Raw genomic sequence first — 16,291 nt, forward strand, 5'->3', positions numbered from 1 at the left:
AAAGTATTATAGTACAAGCTTTGCTTAGTTTGGGACTAGAAGCGCAGTGTAAAATGTTCAAGGATATTTATTTAAGTGATACCAGTGACCAGTGAGGCAAGACAGTGAAATAAATAAATGGATATCATTTATTTATTTACAAGATTACCAATTTAAAGGATTCATTTTGCAATGGAGGGAAATGGATATTAAACTTCGGATTTCTATATTCTTTAGATTAAAGGTATAGAAACACAGACTTGCAATGGGGTGCTAAAATTGTAATGGCTATTTTGGGACCTAGACAAGACAATACTGACCTTGGCTGACAATAGTAACTGAGTTTCTAGCGCTGCTTCTTCTCAGCACTGGCCCATTTATTGTCCCGAAGCAGTGGTAGGGTTAATACTGGGACGTGTAAAAGTGTTTTTAAGAGCCTATTTGCAAAAATAAAGTTTAATGAGTGTTTTTTAATTTTTTATTCAAAATAAGGTGATATCTATAATCCGCCGCCTACTTTAAGGTCAAACTAGAACAAAACATTACAAAAAGTTTTGTTTATTAAACTGGTAATGATGTCATATCCATATACACTGAGACCACAATCTCAAAGAAAAAAACAATGCATACAACACGACAACCTCACGGATGTGCAGTTTTTGAATAGAAAAACAATAAAAAATAGCTAAAGATGTCCCCACAACTTACTTGGATTTGAATTGACAGTTTTTTGCTGTAATTACATGTGCTTATTAAAACATACCTAATTTATTCTCCAATCAGCATTTAAAAATAAAACATGGTGACTATAATTATCACAAAGAGAGAGAGAGAGAGAGAGATAGAGGTAGAATTTTGTGAATACGCTACATATTTGTCTACATTAATATTTAACTTACTCTAAGGTTTAACTTCTTCGAAACGGGGCACATGTTATTTAATATTTATGATGACGTTAAGACTCAGTTGCACCATCTTACTTTGACCGTAACTTTAACAATAACCGGTGCTTTTTGTATGGAGTTTGACAGATTTTTGACGTTTCTTAAAGTCAAAATGAGATGGTGCAACTCAGCCTAAGAGTTGTGTAAAGTTTTACAACATGAAACTTCTGCCTGAATTTTATTTACGGATACAAATTATAATTATGAGTGAATGAAGCGCATAAATAAGTTCAAATCAACTGTTGACACAATCGCAGAAGAACTGTAATTAAATTGTTCTGCCCGCGATCGAGACGGATGCCGACTCATTAGTTAATGAGGTTTTTCTCTCTTTTCGTTTTCCTCCTGCTGCCTTCTTCTGACCTACCCGGGGAAATGAAGTCGATGTATTGCAGCCATCTCTCTTAGTGGTATTGGCATTGTAACTTGCGTGAAAGAGATGGGAAATTTTGAGTTGCAGTTTCAGACAGTGGTTAATGTGTGTGGCGACGCCACTACAAACTAGTGACCAACAGATGGCGCTGTCACTACTTCACTATGGCACACTCCGCCGCTCATACAAACCTGCATCGCGGTGACGGAGTTTTATATCCTGCCAAGTATATATAGACAAACCAAGATGGTGTAAATCGGACCTTGGTCCCCGAGCACAACACCCGCTCGGAAGGAAGCACTAACATCTAGCTTCCTTATTGTGGACGAACATCATATCCCACATTGGTGACCCCGACGTGATGTGAGACGCAACCTCCATCACCTCCATCTTCGGCATCAGCCTTCGCCATCCTCACCATCTCCGCCACTCCGTCATCAGCTCCAGTCTTCAACAAGCCAGCATCCAGCCTTCAGGGACCATCGCAGATCACAACCGACCTTCCTGGTTCCTCGGCAGCAAGCAACCGTCACTTCACTGGTCACGGGTACAGCTCTGGCCCAGCTCCACGCCCGACCATCGAAGACGCCTCCGCTCACTATCCGACTCACCGTGGATAGAGCACCGCAACCTGCTCGTCTCGACTCACCGCAGACTTGAGCACACTGGCACTTGTAAGTTCATCACGCACAGACTGCTGAGCACATCCTGACGTCATCCACCTCCGGTTCTTCCGGGGGAGTGGTGTGGCGACGCCACTACAAACTAGTGACCAACAGATGGCGCTGTCACTACTTCACTATGGCACACTCCGCCGCTCATACAAACCTGCATCGCGGTGACGGAGTTTTATATCCTGCCAAGTACATATGTATATACAGTGTGTCCGGGCATGTAGTGATCAAACTTTATGGGCCAAATCTAGGGACAATTTTATCGATAAAAATACTTCAAATTTGGGGCTTGACCCATTTATCGCAAAATTACAAGGATTTAAGATTTTAATTTTTAGTTTTCACCTCTTCCTTTAAAAACAAGTGAAAGCGTGGTTAGCTTAACATTAATAAGCAAATATTTTATATCATGCGATAGCCAATAAAATTATCTATTAGCAGAAGTAGAAAACAGATACAAGTTTCATACATTTTAAGGGAGTAAGAATGGATTTAATTAGAAAAAAACATGACTTTTTTCACTTCTTTTTCAGTTATTTTCCAACACAAGAAAAACCAGGTCGTTAAGGTATGTTTTATTTGCATTGTATTATTAGTATTTGAGCTATTCTACAAAACGAATGTAAATTTATTAGTCTACGTCTATTAGTTTCGACGTAATTGTTGAACAAAGATACCCCTTCCCAGCGGTTTCCATAGCGCACGCGACATGCGAAAATGCACTGCCTGAAAGAATCACACAACCTATTCCGATTACTATGGAAACCGCTGGGAAGGGGTATCTTTGTTCAACAATTACGTCGAAACTAATAGACGTAGACTAATAAATTTACATTCGTTTTGTAGAATAGCTCAAATACTAATAATACAATGCAAATAAAACATACCTTAACGACCTGGTTTTTCTTGTGTTGGAAAATAACTGAAAAAGAAGTGAAAAAAGTCATGTTTTTTTCTAATTAAATCCATTCTTACTCCCTTAAAATGTATGAAACTTGTATCTGTTTTCTACTTCTGCTAATAGATAATTTTATTGGCTATCGCATGATATAAAATTTTTGCTTATTAGTGTTAAGCTACCCACGCTTTCACTTGTTTTTGAAGGAAGAGGTGAAAACTAAAAATTAAAAACTTAAATCCTCGTAATTTTACGAGAAATGGGTCAAGCCCCAAATTTGAAGTATTTTCATCGATAAAATTGTCCATAGATTACGCCCTTAAAGTTTGATCACTACAAGCCCGGACACACTGTATAGACAAACCAAGATGGTGTAAATCGGACCTTGGTCCCCGAGCATAACACCCGCTCGGAAGGAAGCACTAACATCTAGCTTCCTTATTGTGGACGAACATCATATCCCACAATGTGCAAATAAAAAGAAACCACTTTATTCCAGCCAAACTCGAGTATATTTCCACTTACACACTTACACTTCAATTACTCAATATTCAACTCACAATAATTATTATAACAGCTATCGGACATAGATTCGTCAAGTGGTCTGAGTTCTATCGAAGCTAACAGAGTAATGATTCTGAGTGAGCCCTAGGCCTACAACAAGCCTCTCTATCCCCTCCACATTACCACTTCCTTGCCAAACAAGATTAAAGTGTGTTGCCACTTTTTAACTTTCAAATATATACTAAAATCGTAACATTTTTTTAAATTCACTAAAATAATAACAATATTTTCTAAAAATCATGACACAAACTTGACTTGTGAGTGTTGGTAGAGTCGATTCGATGTCAAATAATTTGTTGAAGAAAAAGATGTCACAGGCCAAATAACAAAATTTTTCGTAGTCTCTAATTTCGGGTGTGTAATTTCGGGTCGGGGTGTAGTTTAAAACTTTTAACTACGAATATCAGTCAATTTTATTATGTTATATATGTAGGTATGTTTTCATGCTTCAGCCCATCATAGGTCATAAAGTAATGAGGCAACGTTAAGTATTCGGACAAGTAAGCCGTCATAAATGTCATTAAGTACCTGGAGCCTAGAAGTGATACTAAGCTACTGACACTGTTTATGACGCTATTATTACACCTATATAATAAATAGATGAATTTAAAACAAAGCATAACAAGAGATTTATTATGAGGGCAATGCGGTTTGTGGGGATACTATGGGATATATCACGTGTGCCGCTAACTACCTGCCAGCGATATTTATTGCATTATCGCTGAAAAGGCTGAAAACAAAGGGGATGCAGTATGGCCGGAAGAGCACACGCTGTAGATAATATTGGTTGCTGCCAGTTATTAGCATTGTGGTTATGGCTCTAATCTAGCCACTATTTGCAAAGTAACCCTGTAGATATTATGTTCGATTATGTACGGGATTTGTGGCTGAAAACTGGTGTTTTGTTATTACACTGAATTTTAGATGGTCAGCTCTTTTTTATTACCACCATAATACTGTTATAGATCCATTTATTAAGCGTTGTAAATTAACTTGATTTAGACAGATTAAGGAGTTTTGATTAGGTTAAAACTCAAAGTAAGCTAACAAAAAGTTAGTACCATAATAAACTATTACGGTGTTAAGGCGATTAGTGTCCTCAATCCGCGCCAAATGGGCATTTTGTAAAGCCTACTCCTCTTTTACTGCTAGACAGAAATAGTTGAAAAAAATATATGTTATACAACAGTTCAAGGACTACATTTGTGACGTTTGAATTTTCGCTACGTCTCTTTGTTTTGGATTAAAAAAATAAATACGGGACATCGATTTTTTACTTAAATTCCCTACTCCTCCAAAACGGCTATGTTAATTTAAAAGATTTTTGCACGAATAGATTGGGAATTCTTTAATCTTTAAATGACACGTTGCGTTTTTCAATCGAACATTACTTTCATTCATAAATTTTACTTTTGATAAATTCCGAACGTTTTGCTGTTGAGGGGGCCTTCGCGGGGTGCGGGCGGCAGTCGGCCGCTGGCCTTCAGACGGGGAGGTTGTGTCACTCGCTACAAACTGACATTAGCGATCAAAATGAATTTTTTCTTTGGCTAAGTTGCACCACCTGACGTGACCTAACTTTGACCGTAGCTTTGGCGATAAAAAATTTTATCCCGTACAAAATGTTCATGGATTTTGTTATTTTTATTAAATACCTTTACGCCTGGTTAAATGACACCGACATCAAGGTTCATCAATTTAAGTTTAAAATAATAGGCAGTAATGTATGAAGAAAGAGCTTCTATTCTGTATCTACCTATGCCCGTGTATTTTTGATCGGTGTCAAATCGGAGTTTTTGGTGCGGGGTACGCGGGTGTTGCTCGCGGCGTGAAGGTCAAACGCCCAAGGTCATTGAGGACTCTAATCGCCTTAAGGTGAAGTAACGTAGAATTTGCGTCGCATGTTGTACGTTGTAAAGTTTTACATATTTTGGGAAAGTAAGTAAATCTTTACATAAAAAAAGATTTACAATTGCAGTGTCATACTTTTTAAAGACATAATTCACATAAATACTAATACCATCATACATAAAGACATGCACACAAATATTTGTATTAGACAGGGATATACACCGTGGTTTCTAGCACAGTTATGGACAGTAGGTATATCTACTACATACGAACCACCAAGCCAGCCGGGCGTCTTTACCTGTACTTCCGTAGAGGGTACTGCATAGTACGCTTGAGTTTTTAACTTGATGAATGGCGCGAATGATATGCATAAATAGAAATACCAACACATCCGCAGTAATAGAATCGGATGCATTTGAACAATAAAATAGTCAACTCCAAATCGATTCGTTTCGTCACTATGTGCCTGTGTAGGTACGAACAGCGGCACATCAAGTTTACCTTTGCGGCGTTTATGTGGATGTCATAAATAAAGTATTGTTTTGTAAAAATGTAGAGTCAGTTGTGCTTCTTCTTCTTCTTGTCGTGTTAGCCCAAAACTCCGCTACAAGAGTGGCGTTGTCAATCATTCAAACCGAAGTGAGCTGTGCTGTTTGTTTGACCGTACAAAACATGATAAGTTATTTTATTATAGAGAGCTCTATAACTGTTACATTGTCTATGATATACAGTTAAGTGATAAAATTCTAAGTTCTTAGAACTTAATTAATATAACATATTTAGCATTCAGATTATCTCAATTTACTGAAACTAACAGAACTTAGCATACTTACTCATAGTCATCTTAGTTCGTTAACAGTTATTAGCGCTGCTTAGTAGCTTAATTTATGAGTCTTTAAAGATGACTTTTGAAACTTTTTTGGATTTTATAAATTCTAACCAGTTTAAGTAAGTAACTTTAGAGCTGCTATAGCATTTGATAAGCTAATCTAACCTATAAGAACGTGTTTGATGAATCACGGCATAATACTTATTTACAGATAGTAGAGTTTATGCAATATTCCTGATTCAGACCTGAAAACGACTGTCCGAAAATAAAAAGCGAACATATCCTAGCGATATATGCTGATTTGAGGGTCAAGGGCTGATCTTGGTCTATTCTGGAGAACCAATTCCTTACACAAACAATAAAATTTAGCTTAGCTGCAGGAGTTAGCGTGAATATTAGTAAATTGATCACTTCAACACTAATAGATATTGCTAATGCTAAGACATCATAAAGGTAGCATGAAGGCGCTGGACACAGGCCGCTACCAACCGGGCAACATGGAAAGCATTGGGGGAGGCCTATGTTCAGCAGTGGGCGTCCTATGGCTGCTATGAATGCTAACAAAACTAGACTGAACTAGAGCTAGTTTATGATGAAACATCTGATCACGGTTAGTCCAGCATGATAGATCAAGTGGAGGACCAATCAAAGTACTTCTGGCAATCGTAAGTAGCTGAAGTGTCATGCTATCTAATAAACATTGTTAGTAAATAGAAGATAAGAAAACACTATCTGCACTTGTAGTTTAAAGTGCAATACTCATTTATTGGAAAATGTGGTCGTTAGATGTAAATAACATTGATTGATTGCACTGATTTAATTCTGAAAATGTTTTTATTTTAAATTTACTTTTTACCAAATATTTAGTTAATTCTCATAACAGAGTTTGGATTTTAATTTAACGAATAATAATAAAAAGAGCACTTTGAAAACATTATATTTAATGTGAAATGCCTAGATCTACTGAAAAAAATATATTTCAAAAACAAACTTATTTAAAAATTGATAATGTTTTGGACAGTTTTTAAGTGTTTGCCGCAAATCTATGCCCAAGAAGAACTGTATTTTATCTATAATTCTTATTCGTCAAAATGTTTAAATTCTTCTTTTATTAAAATATCTGAAATATTCACTTAAATATAAACTGATTCAAGTATTATTGAACCTTCGACCTTTCACTTGCTGAGTGACTATTCTCATCACTGTGCTATGGAGATATTTTTAACCTAAATTTTAAATAAACAACTTGAAAAAATCGAACTGCCTAAGGCGGGAATTGGCCGTTTTTCAATTGTCTTTAGACAGTTCAATTTTTCAAGTTGTTACCTAATTTAAAATTTAGTTTGAGAAGCGACTCTAATCGCTAAGAAATTTTAATTACTATTTATAAACATATCTTCCTATACAACGGTAGCGTTTGAAACATGTCTGTAATACAAAAATAATGACCTCCTTAACTAATTCGACTCTTATTTTTAAACATACCGGGTTTAGGCGCAGATCCTTCACTACTCTCAACCATTCTCACTGCACTTCACTTTGAACCTTCAAACTTAGACCTTAGAGGTCAACTTCCGGTGCGACAGGAAGAGACGCACGCGCACGACTGAGTCCACAACGGTGTAGCTAGCCTTATATAACTTGTAATGCACTTGAATAGCTTAGTATAGTGTGGCCATGGTTCACAAGGGATATGGGATAGCCATCTGTATGTAAAAGTTATTGGATGTAAAAAGTATTTGAAGTAGTACCTATTTTTTATGTACTTTCAAAAAGTGTTACTTTGATCAGATATTTTTATATTAATCTAGTGGAAGTGGAATTCACAATTTATTTATTTAGATTATTACGGCTACTATTTATTATCATATGGTCCAGTTTTATCAATAAAGCGTTTAAGAACAAAAAAATATGACACATGTATAGACTTACGAACAACACATTTTATTAATAAGAAAACAATTTGTGAGTATTAAATACCTAATTAAAAAGTAAAAATCTAGAAAAAAAATTCTAATGAAATCAAAAAATCTTTCAGTATAATGTGTTCTGTCCAATCACACGTCTCTCATCTTTCCAAAGGTTAAAAATAATATTGCAATCTAGCAAGTATTATTTTTTATGGTCACCCTAGTAAGCATGACGTCGGATTGTCCACTGCGAGATGAGTCTATCGCGGTAACAATAAAATTAATCAGATGTAAATTAATGTATTCAAACGTTTATTAATAATACTTCTGTTTAACTACTGTAGTTTCAATAAAGTATTAGGTTTGAGAAAAATTCTAATTTCTCCGCCCAATCATAGTAATGGTAAAACATTATTTACGCCGCCTGCGACTTCGTACGCGTCGATCCCGTTTTACTCTCTCAGGGGTTGAATTTTGCAATATTCCGTCTTACGCCCGATTCCCATATTCAATCCTTGTCCAAATCCGGATTACAACTGTCAAATTGAATTCAGTTTTAGTTTATATTTCCAAAATTTTCGATGCATTTACACTTTAATATTGTTTAAATAGTCTTATAAACAATATAAAAATGTAAAAACATCAAAAACCGCAGTTATTTTGGCCAAAAACATATTAAATTTGACAGTTGACAATCAAAATCCGTATAATTTGGATTAGGATTGAATATAGAAATCCAGCAATAGTGAGCATTATAAGAATCCCCCATGCAAAATTTGAGACTTAGGAGTCTACTTAGAAACTATAAGTGCTAGACACTTGTAGTTTTTGAGATTTCGTGATGAGTGAGTCAGTCAGTGACCTTTCGCTTTTATAGATATGGATTAATTCTTATTCTGTGTGCGCAAGCTTGTGTACTATGCCTATGCATGCAGACAACGGATATAAACATGATTGTTTGATTGACATGATCTGTCACGAAATATTTTGGGCAGACTGTGGAAGGCTCTAGTCCAGAAGTGGGTGTCAAATATCCGAAGAACGAATTTAATATGTAATTTTCATACCAACCTTGGCAGATATAGTTAAAAACTGATATTCCAAAGACCACGCAGCTAAGCGCAAGTATGAAAAAATACATTTTGATTTTTGTTTTTCACTGCCACATTCACTGCACTGTCACCGGTCCACTACGTCACTTATCACAACGTATGTAGATATTAATTATTTATTATACAAAATATTGGCAGATAAAAATTGCAAGGCCAAGGAGGTTCCATCATATACAATGGTTCCGTATCACCTAACTTGTGGTTGGCTTAAAATTTGGGGCAATTTTCTCATAATAATATGAGAAGATTTCCTCTTTCTATAGTCTTAAAATAGAATAATTCAGCTACAGTCGTTACACCTACGTACGTAGTACATACATCATCTAGATTCTATATGATCATTGGTCTATGGTTCTAACATACCTAAAATAGAAATATATAAGTATAGGTACTACGTTATGATTACAAACATTGAAAACAATGGAAGCAATTTTTTATTTCACGTTTGCGTTTTGCGTTACGCATTCAGATTCAGTGGTTACATCCTGGTCATCAAATATAATCGGCAATGGGCAGGGCATATAGTACGTAGAACTGACGGCTGATGGGGCAGCAAGGTTCTGGAGTGGAGGCCACGTACTGGAAAGCGCAGCATAGGACGTCCACCCACAAGGTGGACCGACGACCTCGTAAAGGTAGCTGGAAGGCACTGGATGCAGGCCGCCACCAACCGGCCATTGTGGAAATCATTGGGGGAGGCCTATGTTCAGCAGTGAACTTCCTATCGCTGAAATGATGATGATGAATCGGACATAAGACCTTCGGTCTAAATATTTAGCTGTTACAGTTAAACACCGTAACAGTCAGCTATAAATGTGTTAAATTATACCTATCATTTAATATTATAAATGCGGTGCGAGGATTCGATATTTTTCACTTCCGAACGCAAAACCTACTGAAAACTTTTTACAGCTTATCCAAAAAGGTAGAATAAATAGTTTTTTTAATATACGAGTAGTGTAGATAGGTACCACGTGAATCCGCGGTCAGTAACTAGTAATATAATATTTTAAACTATTATGTTGCAGTTTTTACTACAAAATCCCGTAAAGTGATAATTTTATAGTAACTAGTAATATTTTAATTATGATTTTTCCAAAAGGTCCCCAAACTAAATTATCTTTATTGTCAGTTTATCTAATCTATAATTGATTAAGACGAAATATATGACTATATTGATAACAATAGATAACAATACTGTGTATTTTATATAAAACAATTATCATAATACGTGGCCCCCTATTATGTACAGTTGCAAACACATCAAACACTAAGGCTGAGTTGCACCACCTAACTTTGATATAACAATAACCGGTGTTTTTTGTATGGAGTTTAACAGATTTTTGACGTAATTGTCAAAGTTGAAGTAAGATGGTGCAACCCCGCCTTAAACTTTAGGGAGATGTTGTTTGTTTTATTTACTGTACAGAAACAAATACCTAGATATTCTTTAGCATTTAAATATGCATAATAATCTCATAAAAGGATATGCACAAATGAAAACAAATTAAACCTTCTACAGCAGTGTCATCTCCAGTTCCTACGAAAAGTAATAAAACAGTTTGAACTTGAGTCTGAGGACTTATTAATTAATATTATATTCATATTCATTTATTGCATCCTGTTGTACAATTAGGTATAATTATTTACTTACCAATACGATTAACCATATTGCCTTGTATTTTATTGTGTTTTTTTTAAATATTCATAATACTTAAGCTAATAAGTAGGTAGTGACATTTACTTATCAGGTTATGTTACATAGTCTACCATTTCACCTTTGTTTTTTTAAATATTATTTTGGTTTTACAAAATATGAAGCTATAGTAAAAACAATTTGTAATCAGCACCGAAGTAAATTATTGTCCCGAAGCTCTACAGCTTTAAAATAAATTTAATTATTTTTAAAATAAATTAATTTCAAAAACATTTTTTCTACTTGTTTTTTGCTTTTTCCGATAACATAACATAGCATATTATGATTTAGTGCAATACTTATCACATTAAAGATTTTCCCTATAAAATAGTGTCAACTGACTATCTAGTTTCTTAGAACACTAAAAAATTCAATTGTTCACTCATCCTTTGAGCAAGTGATCATCAGGTCATCGCTCCACCTTCGAGGTCGACCTTCGAGGCATCTTCCGGTCTTCCTTTTACCACTCGAGATCCATTTTCCCTGTTGTTTGAATCTATTGCCAAACACCTTGACCGCCGTTAAAGAGTGTACTTCTAATAATTATTATCCGAAGAGATATTATTAATGCAATTAACATGCTAATACCGCTCATTAATAAGTTTTCCTTGTAATAAGAACTCTTAATATTATTATTGGCGACAATATTCCTATGGTGGTGGACTAGCCGACTTGAGATCTTCAAACCATATCGTTCGTTCATTAGTTTCAGCTAAATGACGTCACTGCTGGACAAAGGCCTCCCCCAAGGACTTACACAACGACCGGTCTTGCGTTGCCACCATCCAGGTTCTTCCCGCGATCTTCACCAGATCGTCGGTCCACATAGTGGGAGGTCTGCCCACGTTGCGTCGCGGAAGTCTAAGGCGGCCGGATACTCGCGACACCCCAACTCACCCGATGACGGAACGCCGCGGTTTTATTGGGTATACCTCGTCCTTTTCAGGACGGAGCAGCGCCCTTTTCAGGGCGCCGAAAGTCCCACACACCACCCTGTCCCCCAGCAGTGGTGAGGGTGTGCAAAGCATTTCCTCCGCGACAAAAAAGGTCTGCCCACGCTACGTCTCCCAGCCCGTGGTCGCCACTCAAGAACTTTTCTGTCCCAACGGCCATCATCTCACAAGTTATGTGCCCCGCCCACTGCCACTTAATTTTACCAATTCTGCGGGCTATATCGGTATCGGTCACTTTGGTTTCCCTGCGGATCTCCTTATTTTTGATTCGATCATGCAGGTAAACTCCGAACATAGCCCTTCAAGCCATATCCATGAAAAATAGAGTTATTTCAGGATAGTTTTCACTTTTATATGAAAAGGGGTGTCTTATTATTATAAGTATGCAAGTTGGTTTTATGTGACCAGGCAAACTCATCCAGCTTCCCGCTTTGTTGTCGTGTCATCTGTTATAATTTGAAATTCTGCCGCTATTGATTTGAATATTAACTTCCTCATATTAAGGATAACGTTACTTAAAAACATCTTTTACAACCAACCTCGAGATTGCGCTAGGACAACTGGACTATAATTTCTTCCGACTATACTCTGTTTCCATGATTTCATAATATACGTAGGCAATAAGGCATTGTCCGCAGGTTCCTCAGCCTGAGACCCTGACCACCGGTAGCTTGGGCCCTGCTCCGCTACTAGCGGAATAACTATTTTTAAGTCTTTTTTTATAATGTATTTTTATTTTTTTTGATAATTTACATTGTAAAAAAACATTTAAAATTAAGAATCAAAGTTAATAAAGAGAATAATAATAATAAATACACTTTATTGCACACCAAAGATAAGAACAGAAAGAAAAGGAACACACAAGGTACAACCTATGGTGAGGACAGTTTACTAATTGTTTTAAACAAAACATAATGTCTTGAGAAATTCTCTATCAGTTTACCACAGGGCCAAACAGAAAATTTGAGTATTTAAGGCGGCTCTTCAGATCTTTTGAGTTCTTTTAAGTTTCGTAACAGTAACAGACGTTGATAGCTTATTATAGTGGGACCAGAATAACACAGAGCACAAAATTGCATTGTACTCGTATCCACCCAACATTGAGAAAAACTCAGATATATTTTTAATTAATCTGCAATGTAATTGATCACTTTTCCTCAGTAAAACAAAGCCAGTCACATTGTGGAGTACATTGTTATGCGCCATATTGGCAATGTTTATCATTGTCCGCGGATGCTTGAGGAAATCGGAATATCGCACTTTAATGAGATTGCGACAAGAATTATAATTGAAATTAACGTTGTATTAATTGAACTGACGACAGCGCATCAAGCTGAATACTGTGGAATCTCAACATTATTACCCGACTGCGTCAGAAGGAGGGTTATGTTTTTTCATTTGAGCTGATGATAAGATTCGGTACCAGCGTTTGCTCACGGCTTCGCCCGCATTAATTTTGGTCTGTCTTTATTCATAATATTATAACTTACTTCTTACTAAAATTATAAATGCGAAAGTTTGGATGTCTGGATGTTTGTTACTCTTTCACGCAAAAACTACTGAACGGCTTTTTATGAAACTTTACAGTATTATTGTTTATAGCCCAGCATAACATATAGGCTATAATTTATGACGATCTGTAACAAACTAACTTTCACGCGGGTGAAGCCGCGGGCAAGTGCTAGTAGCCTATATTCATCAATGACATTATCATTGAAGAATTATTAATATTTTTTTTAAATCGGTCCATTAGTTTCCGAGCCTATTCAAGACAAACAAACAATCAAATCTTTCCTCTTGATAATATTGTAGATAAAATCTCGCTAGTGTTCATGGTTTTTCTGTGAGCAATTGTGCTTGCTTGTGACTTGAATTATATTTTTATCAGACACATTAGAAGGAAAGAAAAGAATGATCAAAGTACTCGTACCTCTTTGTTTTATTACTTGCGCTGCTGCTTTTCAACACGGGCTCGTTATTAACTGTCACAAAGCGGAAGGTTAAATTTATGTAAAAAGGCACTTTATTAGGTCATATAATTAACACATTGCAGAATTAATGCAACATGACCGTACTTTTTATAGTACAGCAACAGCATAGCAGACTATAAAATGTTGCAAAGTCGCTCTTAATCCAGCTACATAAGATGCCACAGTGTTAGCTCAATGTGCAGTAGTGCTGCAGTCCATACAACTCGCATGGTCAGGAAAGGGTCATATCAGCTAAAGTTGTTATAAAAATGCCACAAAGTACAAAATATTGTAATTGGTCACGTTATATTTTAGCATAATTACAGCTTTATTCAGTAAATTAATAAATTTATTGTTACACGTTTACTTGCGGGTCTAACTTGTAGGTAAACATCAAGCTTGGTTACTTATAATTGTTTTTCTCATCTCTCTTCGGGCTTGCCCTCAAATTATGAAGGAACTGGAAGAACATCACATTTATAAACAGTATCTTTTATCTAGATTCAAAAGATAGAGAGAAAAGTAATGACCGTCGTTAGTGAAGGTCACGCAACATATTATTTACTATGCTGAGGATCTAGTCCAATGGGCATCGCAATCATACCAGCGTAGCACTGCTCAACTTAATTTTTCTCCTTATTTTTTCGTAGTCTTTACTATCATGTTATATGTGCTCATTGTACTGTTCCATTTCAAGAATATTTCTTTTTGTTTCCTTTACTGATGTCATCGGAGTAATAATTAGCTCATCATGATGTCGTCCACCCTCCATGCCTTATAACCTATCTATTTTCACATCAAACTCGGCCTCTCCTTGGCACGTAAGAGGAGTTCCTAGGTTCAGGCTTGATCATGATTGTCACGTCTGCGGCGTTATCCTGCCGGTGACCTAATGAGTGCTGAGTCAAGGTTGATAGCTAAGGAAGAACAGCCAACACACGACCTTTCGCGTGTCGGATGAGTAGAACGTACGTAGCTCAGCTGTAGTAGTCGTCCATTAAGAATGAAATCTTCATTTTTCATTTATTTTTAATTTCTATGAACAACCCTTATTGTCTATGCTTACTTCGTTTATTTAGATACACTTCTAATACAGGTTTTTATAAACTTAAAGGAAGTTGTATTAAACCCTAGCCCTGTAATGATAAAACTTGTAACTTCAGTAAAGAAATTTATTTATTTATTTAGTTACTCACCCACACACTTTGCGCTGGGACACTGATTATTTATAGGTTTTTCATGCACATTGTACTTTTTAACTATATTGTTAAGTACATGAAGCGCTGGTAGGGAAAAAAAGAATGACACACATAAAAGCGACGATTGACGATTTGTAAGAACTAATTCAATTAGATGTTTATTTTTTAAGCATGTTGACGCATTTCTTTCAATTTATCGTTAAATGAAGCGACGGAATGGGAGTAATGAAGTTTGATCTACTATTTTTGTATATACATACTTGTCATTGTAAATGAGACTGGCTGTTATAATCGCGACTGGTCACTTCAGCTGCCAAGGTGGGCGCGATTAGACGCGACCCAACAATTTCCTCCCCCTTATTTTTGGTTTCCGTTTCCTAATCGGGGGATGTTCGGCGAGTTAATGGGTTTCTAATTCGGCTCGATTAATGTCTTTTAGTATGACGAAGGGAAAGCACAAAGCTAAAACCGTTGAGTGGAAGATTTAATCGGGATTTACGAAATCTTATCTGGTGGTAGGGACTTGTTTTATGCAACTTTTGGTCGCGATAGCTTAACAGATTACGAGGCTCTACTGGTAATTTATTTATTTAATTTAAATAATTTCCAGATGACACAAACTCACTAAGTTTGATGATAGAAAATACTTTTCCAAATAAAACTCAATTCCTGTTAGTGTTTATTTACAATAATTATGCCCGTTTTCACCTAATACCTAATTTTTAAGTAACCCCTATGAAAACAAAATTTACAGTGAAAAAACGTGTATTACAGTAGGAAAGACAGGTGAGGATATTTCCCCTAAGAAAAAATTGTGAAAAATGACAAATTTACCTTTCTCTTGTTTGAAGTTTAGCTATTAGCTTAGAAGCCTTTATAGCTTCTTTAAAATTTATAACTCAACTGTATGATTAAGTAAAGAACTGGGCCAAAGGCAATTTTTACTTTGGCTGTCAAGCTAACAACGGGGCATCTTATATAATTTCGCAAAAAATATACAGGGTGTCCCAAAAGTATTGTCAAGCCGAAGCCCAGAGGTAGAGTATGACTAGGGCTATCCAAATCACCCCCATGTATGTTTCGCGATTCTGATAGTTTTCAAGTTATGATTGTTTTAAATTTCTATGCTTACTAGGCACTTTTTTGGTCACTGTTGCGCGAATAGTCAATTTACATGCCTGATTTCTTATTATTATTAGATGAATACTAGGCCTAGCTGATTCAGAAGTATTTACATCCACAACACGAATGTAAACTAGAATCCTGGTTGTAAAAAAATCATAACTCGAAAACTATCAACTATCTAGCTCTACCTCTGTGCTTCGGCTTGACACTACTT

General features: G+C 36.1%; 1 protein-coding gene across 2 annotated transcripts in view; it reads right to left on the reverse strand.

Annotated features, from left to right (window-relative positions):
• LOC114362215 (putative inorganic phosphate cotransporter) overlaps window positions 1-9,205 on the reverse strand; it is a 36,618-nt gene extending 27,413 nt beyond the window's left edge. Inside the window, exon 1 of one of the 2 annotated variants that reach the window (XM_028317513.1) lies at window positions 9,094-9,205. In XM_028317513.1, the coding sequence (XP_028173314.1) occupies window positions 9,094-9,163 (70 nt within the window). In that variant the 5' untranslated portion in view covers window positions 9,164-9,205. Of the gene's footprint in view, window positions 1-7,597; window positions 7,712-9,093 lie in introns of those variants that run through there. The other variant, XM_028317515.1, reaches the window with a different exon arrangement.
• Between the last annotated feature and the right edge of the window lie 7,086 nt (window positions 9,206-16,291).

This window comes from Ostrinia furnacalis, unplaced genomic scaffold, assembly GCF_004193835.3.
Source record: "Ostrinia furnacalis isolate ACB-3 unplaced genomic scaffold, ASM419383v2 OfSCF6287, whole genome shotgun sequence".
Classification (NCBI taxonomy): domain Eukaryota; kingdom Metazoa; phylum Arthropoda; class Insecta; order Lepidoptera; family Crambidae; genus Ostrinia; species Ostrinia furnacalis.